General features: G+C 37.6%; 1 protein-coding gene across 1 annotated transcript in view; it reads right to left on the minus strand.

The window, feature by feature from the left end:
* The window catches only part of chrnb3a (cholinergic receptor nicotinic beta 3 subunit a), a 35,025-nt gene extending 28,615 nt beyond the window's left edge, over window positions 1–6,410 (minus strand). Inside the window, exon 1 of the mRNA XM_048197642.1 lies at window positions 6,001–6,410. Within this exon, the coding sequence (XP_048053599.1) occupies window positions 6,001–6,061 (61 nt within the window). The 5' untranslated portion in view covers window positions 6,062–6,410. The remainder of the gene's footprint in view (window positions 1–6,000) is intronic.
* Window positions 6,411–8,240: the final 1,830 nt, after the last annotated feature.

An 8,240-nucleotide genomic window follows, 5' to 3' on the forward strand; every position in this document is an offset into this window, starting at 1 on the left:
AAACTTCGGCAGGTGTGGAAACATTCACTTGCACAGTGGTGCAATGAGATGAGAAATGGACCTTGGACCCGGAGGTCGTGGATTCGAATCTCGTGTGGGGTTCCTTTATACAATTGTGTGTAATGAGTCATTTTGATACCTTTTTTATCCAAATAAGGATTGTGCTAATCTTTATTCCTCTTCAATGAGATACAAGTATTTTAGTTCATTCCGTGTTCATTCTCTGAACTTCTATTGATTTTCATTAGGGGCCAAGCCCCAAAGGGGCTGTAGCCCCTATTGTAATTGTACGTTTTCCCTTTTATTATTAGGGGCCAAGCCCCAAAGGGGCTGTAGCCCCTATTGTAATTGTACATTTTCCCTTTTATTATTATTATTCTTCCTCCCGAATGGGAGTCTATGGCAGCCCTATCAACGGAACATGAGAAAATGATGAAATTTGGCACACTTGTAGTGATGGTCATGTCTAGAAATCTGACCAATTTTGGAGTCTCAAGGACCAACTCTATAGCGCCACCACCAGTTCAAAAATTCAACATTCTAAAGGTTATAACTTTTGAACCATTTGCTCTAGAAAAATACAATTTAGTACATCTGATTTGTCTCTTCATGCTGATTCTATTCAAATTCTTACATTAAGTCTCCACCCATTACAGTAGCGGCCATTTTGAAAAGTACAGTAGTCCGTTTTTTCGCTACTCCTCCTTCAAAATTTGTCCAATTTTGTCCAGACTTTGATCAGGTGATCTTTGGTCTGAGCCGCACAGAAATGACTGAGCAGATTTTTTTTATATTCATCTTTGTTCAAAAGTTATGATGTCACGAAGTTAATGAGGTTTACCCAAAATTGCTATAGAGGCTGTATCTCAGCCAAACTTTGAGCGATCAAAACAAAAATTCGTACACTTGATCAAGACCATGATCTGAGGTTCCTTGCCGAATTTGGGAACAGCGCCACCTACAGGTCATGAGATCTGTAAAATGGATATTTTGCCCAATAACTTTTGAACACTTTATTAGAAAATCAAGATCTTGGTGTCTATGGATTCCTTGGGCCATGCCGAATCCGGGGATATTGAATTTGTCAACATCGGATGAAAAGCATGTCCGCCATTTTGAATTTTGTCATAAATTTCAATATCTTTTAAACTATTTGACATATCTTCACAAAAATTAGTATGTATGACCTTTAGTAGGTCCCGAAGGTACCTGAGAAGTTTCAACACAGCGCCACCTACTGTTCCACAGATATAATGTTTTTTGCAAAAATGCTTATAACTTTTGAAAACACTTTCCAAAACGTGTATACTTTATGTCATTTTATTCCCTGGCTAATGCCAATTCCAACGATGTGTCATTTGTCATTTTCCTTAAATGTACCTGTCTGCCATATTGAAATAAATGAAAAACAGTTTTTTCGCTACTCCTCCCACAAATTTTGTCCTATTTTGTCCACAATCAGCTCAGAAGATCTTTGGACCGAGCCGCATAGAAATGACTGAACGGATTTTTGATATTCGCTACCGTTCCCGAGATATTTGTCTCTGAATGTGACCTTCCTTGTGATTGTTATCTTATGCTAGTTAGCTTAGCATGCTAATTGCTTAGCATGCTAACCAGTTGTCATTCTTTTTAATGTGGCTCTTCAGCTATCAAGTTAACCATGAGCTTCATTAGCATTAAGTTAGCTTGGCATGCTAATATGGTTAGCATGCTAAGAAATGCTTTTTTTGTAAATTCTTTGTTACACTAAAAGTTCTCTTCCACAACATGTTGAACATGTGTCATAATGTAGCTCAATGTGTAAAGCCAGGTACCTGACGAGCCCTGTACCTAAAGATAGTGGGTTCGAATCTCGGGTGGAGTGGTTTTATGAAATTGTGTGTTTTGATTCCTTTATTGCCTCTAGATTAGAAATAAATGCTTTTTGTTTCATGCTGTGTTCATTTTCATCTAAGCTTCTGTACTTTCTGAGTTCATTCTCGCCCATAATTCTGAACCAGGTGTTTCATGTTTGTTCATTTTCTGCTGTTTTTCTTCTTCCTGCTCTGTATTGCGCTACAGCATGATGAGCTGCAGAATGATCTAAAGTAAAGTTATTAAATATAACATTCAGTGCAGTTTCATAAAAATTCTTCTTTTTGAGTCCATTTTCACATAAACTAGTGAACTTCGGCAGTTGTGTCAACAGTCACCTGCACAGTGGTGCAATGACATGCGCAATGGACACTGGACCTGGAGGTTGTGGGTTCGAATCCCGTGTTGGGTGGTCATTATGCAATTGTGTGTAATGAGTCATTTTGATTCCTTTTTTATCCAAATAAGCATTGTACTAATCTTTATTCCTCTTGAATTAGATACAAGTGTTTTTAGTTCATTCTGTGTTCATTCTCATCTGAACTTCTATTGATTTTCATTTCATTTCCACCTGTCCTTCTGAACCAGCTGTTTTGCATGTACATTCAATTTCTGATGTTTTTGCTCTACCTGCTCCGTATTGCGCTACTGCCCCTTCTGGGGCTTGGCCCCGAATTGCTGCTTGCAGCTATATTTGTTACTATTGTAATCTATATTAAATATTATGGGATCTCCTTCAATGCTTTCAGAATCTTTACTTTTTAAAGTAATTTTGTTTCTGTACTTTTAAAATATATTTTTATATTAACATAGGCCTATTTTAATGACAGTATATTTATTGTCATATTGTTAGAATGCATCTTTGCTTTAGTAACAGAGATAAAATAAAATTAAATAACTATGTTGTAATTATAAAATTACATAAAAAAAACATTAAATTACTCATAATGAAATAAGATTTTGGTCATGTTACCCATCCCTATCCCAACCTGTTCAGAATGTGAGCATGATTGATAATGTGATTGTTGCAAAAATCTTTGCAAGAGCATTTACACTGTGGCATTTATTTATTTTTAAATAAAGGGGAGGTGATGGTCAAAAAGCAGGACAGGAACACTCTGGACAAGTGATTTTTTTATTTATAAAACAATGAATTTTAAATTGTGTAATAATAGTTTTATTTTTATTTAATTATTTATTTATTTATTTATTTTATTTATTTATTTTTTGCTGTGGTACTGATTCAGTATCGATATTGAGGTATTTTAGTCAGGTTTCATATCAAAGTCATAATTTTGGTATTGCTGTTGCATTATATACTTTATTATTATGAAAATAGAGAAGGCTTGAAGAATACAAATAAACCATATATTTTGGCAGTCGTGTGTTTATTGTCTTCATATTTGATCAGTTGTGGTACGTTTCTTTCTTTATATTCAGCTACAGTGATAGCTCATAGCTGGATGCCTTTGTCCCCATTAGGGATTTCCTGGAACATCATAAGTTGTATTACTTCTGTGAGGCATATTTTGAGTTTCTGCACGAGGGCGCCCTCTGGCTTCCAGTATGAATGAAACAGATGTGTGTATAGTTTTGTGTAAAAAAAAAAAAAAAAAAGAAAGGAAAAATAATACTTCACTCTAAAGAAATGTATATGATAATCCATATGTTTTTCTCTGTTTTTTTGTTTTGTTTTTCCACAGTGCATGCAAAAGAGGCTCATATTTCATATCAAAGACATGGACTCTCCTATGATTTTGCAGACCTCCCGACAAAAAGGAGTGCGGTGTGTGTGTGTGCATGTGTGCGTGCGCATGTGTGTGCATGTGTGTGTCATACAGAAGTGTCAAAAAGATTTAAAGAATGATACTAGGTTTTCAGTATCAGGGTAATTAGCTATTAGAAAGGGAATAACTAGAAACCTCCTCTATGTTCATTTCATTCTTTTACTCTTTTTCTTCACATCTCATATATCTTCCCTTCTCTCCATTTACATATGCCCTTTCTTGTTATACTGTATATGCCATTTCCCTTATATCCTGCAATAAATCGGTTTATAAACACAGGTAAAAGGAGGATAACAGTATGTTTTTTATTAGATAAAAATTAAGTGTGTGCATTTGGGTATTGGGGTTGTCCATAAATGTCTACTGAAAGGTACCCTCCTCCACCATTAGTGTCATATCATTCTGTGCTATACCACCTTAATGACATTTTTACAAGATATCACACCCATTGTTGCTGAACAACCAGCAATAATATTTTCCTCATTGCTATCTGCCATGCCCTGCATGGCAAAAAAAAAGGCTTCTCTGCCTGGCTTTGGGAAGCTGGGTTTTTTTCCGGTTAGCAGGGCTGTGGGTCTTGCAACAGCAAGTATATGAAATGACATCATAAATAAAGTGTGTGGAGGGCAGGCCATTTCTCCTGGGTTTACGATTCAACCAACTAGTGGACAGGGATGTGTAAATCAAAGGACAAGAAAGGGGAGGAGGGTGAAAGCGAGAGTGTGAAAAACAGAGTGTGTTTGTAGATGCATTTTGAAGTGTATACAAAGAGATGTTCTTTTAGCCAGGTTAGGGTAAGAACAGGTTAAAGTTTTGTGAGAAAAGGGTTATGTGTGAGGTTGTTGATTTCTATTTCATTGTGTTAATGAGTTCCCTTTTTCCTCTAGAGAATTAGGATTTCTGTCCATTGCATCAGGACATTCAAAGCCACTTTAATGCACTCAAGGCATGCTTCAATTCATAGAACATCCCTACACAAAGAGCAGAAACCCACACTCGCTATGAATAACCTTCTCAGTCCAAGGACATTTGCATTCATCTGTTGCAACAGACTCTTTAGGGAAAATGTTTCTACAGAAATCATACAGTATCAAATTTCCTTCTTACGGTATCAAATAAAATGTCATGAAATTCATGGATTTATTTGCATATCTAGATGGACAAAGTTCACAGACATGACCTCATTAGACTTTAGCAAATGTGAACAGACGACCTGATCCCCAAATGTTGAACAGACGACCTCTTCTCCATCCCTACAGCAAGCCATCTGGTCAAAGCAAGCTTTTAAGGGTAAAAGGTAGTTTGGGTGCATTTTAGGTCTGAGTCAAAAGACAAGAGTCAAAAAAAAATAATATTTTCATGGCTCTACAGCTAAAATTATGCTTTGACTTCTTTTGGGACCAACTTCGTATAGGTGCAGCTGAAATGTGAACAAAATAACCAGTCATGTTATAATTAAAAAGTTACTTGATATTAACTTCTTTTTGGAATTGTTGAATAAAAAGTTAAATCACACAGCATATGGCCATGCTGTCATTCAGAGCAACAGCAAGATTGCAAATGTAATATTGCATATATAGGCCTTGCGTTACAGATATGAAACAGCATGTAAAATTTCCTTTAGAGCAGAACTGCAATTCTGTGAATCAACGAATGCCAGGCTTGACAGCAATTTCCCCTTGATTAAACAATTTCTCTCACTTAACAAATGAACAGAGAGAGAAAGAGAAAAGCTGTCAAGTATTTCAGAGTGCTGCTGACATCCAGTCCAGCAGCTCCATTTTAAGATTAAAGCTGCAGGTGAAGGCACTCATTGTCTCTACACTGATAAGAACCCTTTACTTTTACACTCTCCCAAACCCAGACAAAACACACATTTTCTTGAATTATATGCTTCATTGTGACACTATTAACACATGACAGTCATTGTGTTGCTTGCCTAAAACCATTCTTTGTGCATCAAAGCTCAAAATAAAGAGTGGGAATGGAAAAACAGTAAAAGTGTATGCTTGTATGACTTTGAACAGGTCATACACAACATTACACTCGGTGATCCAATTGAGGGCGCTAGAAGTCAAGCAATAAGCGTAAATTAAACATGAGACTGATTTCTTTTGCATCATTCAGGGTTGAATGCACAAGATGAACGGCTGACAATGCTTGAATGCACTGGCTTCATTCTGATCATTTTGAACGGTCTAAATTAACATTTTAAGTCTCATATTGGACCCGAAAGCACTTGCATAATTTCAATAATTTCTAATAAGTAAAACTGAGAAATGTCATATGCAACCACACAGAGCAATGCAGGAAAACTCTTAAAGATCATCACTTTCTAATGCAGTAGATTACTCACCCTCTATCGTTGCATAGGCTACTGCGATAACGAGCAAAAGACCGGAGATTTGTAACTTCATGCTGTCTTTCCAGGCTTTAGTTCCTTCGTGCAATGGAATTATTTCATGTTGTTTGAATTGTGAGTCCCTGTCATCGACAAAGGGGGGTGTAAAGATGCTGTCCTTTATTCATACGGCTGGACACCGGGCCGTTTTGTAAAACGATCAGATGTAGCCTGCTGCAACCTACAGTGTGTAAAAATCTATAAATAAATAATCAACGGGGTATATTTTTTTTAGCCTGCTCCATCCGAAGCGAACACCAGAGTAAGACGCTCTCGCTCCCCCAGTCGGCGTTTACGTGATGTCGAGAAAGATGCCATTCATTGGAGCAGATGTAGAGGAGCAGGGTGAAATGAGCGCTCGAGAAGGGGAGGGGATAAACAAACCAACGTCTTCGAAACGAAAAATGTACGAAAAGACTTTAAAGACTTACTTTACCCTGTCAGGCCCAACAATATTATTAACAGGAAATATGCTGCAAATGAAAAATAAATTAATAACGCAATATTAAAATAATTACTTATTAAAATTGTATTTATTCATTTTTTTATTTGTTAACATTTTATTCATTTTTATAAGCTGGCTAGCATAGCATGTGCAAATCAAGGGGGCAAGCTTTTATTATTATTTTATTTAATTATTTGCATTTGTTTTTTACCTAAGTAGCTTTTATGGCGATTGTATTTAGGCTTCAAAATTCATAAAAGATGTGTGAGATTATCATGTTGAACAGAACATGTAAGAATCATAAACTTTTGTTTTGTTTTCTGCAAAAATCCAAAAACCATTGGAAAATTAGTTTTTGTTGAGGGAACCAGGGTGAGGCTAACAAAAATGTGCCATCACTGCAGCGCTCTGTTGAGGTCAAGGTTTTGGCTCTGGTATGGCCTTGTTAGCACCTGCTGGTAGAAAGATTAGGACGATTCTGTAGCTTCATTCAGACTGTCAGTCCAAATCTGATCATATCTGATTGAAATCCGACTAGATTTAGCAAGTGTGACGACAGTGGTTCAACTTTAATATTATGAAGCGATGAGAATACTATTTGTGCGCAAAAACAAAACAAAAATATTGACTTTATTCAACAAATTTATCTGTCCCTTGTCATACTGCTACACTATTTTCATTGCAGAGCTTCAGTGTTTATGTCTGATAAACACTGAAGCTCTGTGTTTATCACTCCTACAAGTCCTACACTATATTAACTCCTACACTATATTACCAAACGTTTTAGGACGCCTGCCTTTACGTGCACATGAACTTCAATGACATCCCATTCTTAATCCGTAGGGTTTAATATGGAGTTGTCCCACCCTTTGCAGCTATAACAGCCTCAAATCTTCTGGGAAGGCTTTCCACAAGATTTAGGAGTGTGTTTATGGGAATTTTTGACCATTCTTCTAGAAGCGCATTTGTGAGGTCAGGCACTGATGTTGGACGAGAAGTCCTGGCTCGCAGTCTCCGCTCTAATTCATCCCAAAGGTGTTCTATCGGGTTGAGATCAGAACTCTGTGCAGACCAGTCAAGTTCCTCCACACCAAACTCACTCATTTATATTTTTATGGACCTTGCTTTGTGCACTGGTGCGCAGTCATGTTGGAACAGGAAAGTGCCATCCCCAAACTGTTCCCACATAGTTGGGAGCATGAAATCCCACACCATAATCCCCTCTCCACCAAACTTTACACTTGGCACAATGCAGTCAGGCAAGTACCATTCTCCTTGTCTTGCCAGACAGAGAAGCATGATTCGTCAGTCCAGAGAACACGTCTCCACTGCTCTAGAGTCCAATGGCGGCATGCTTTACATCTGACACTTTGCATTGCACTTGGTGATGCTTAGATGCAGCTGCTCGGCCATGGAAACGCATTCTCTACTCACTGTTCTTGAGCTAATCTGAAGGGCACACGAAGTTTGGAGGTCTGTAGCTATTGACTCTGCAGAAAGTTGGTGACTTCTGCACACTGTGCGTCTCAGCATGCGCTGACCCCGCTCTGTGATTTTACGTGGCCTACCACTTATGGCTGAGTTGCTGTTGTTCCCAATTGCTTCCACTTTGTTATGATGATACCACCAACAGTTGACCGTGGAATATTTAGTAGTGAGGAAATTTCACGAATGGACTTATTGCACAAGTGGCAACCTATCACGGTACCATGCTTGAATTCACTGAACTCCTGAAAGCGATCCATTCTTT

Source organism: Megalobrama amblycephala, linkage group LG7 (assembly GCF_018812025.1).
Source record: "Megalobrama amblycephala isolate DHTTF-2021 linkage group LG7, ASM1881202v1, whole genome shotgun sequence".
Taxonomy (NCBI): Eukaryota; Metazoa; Chordata; class Actinopteri; order Cypriniformes; family Xenocyprididae; genus Megalobrama; species Megalobrama amblycephala.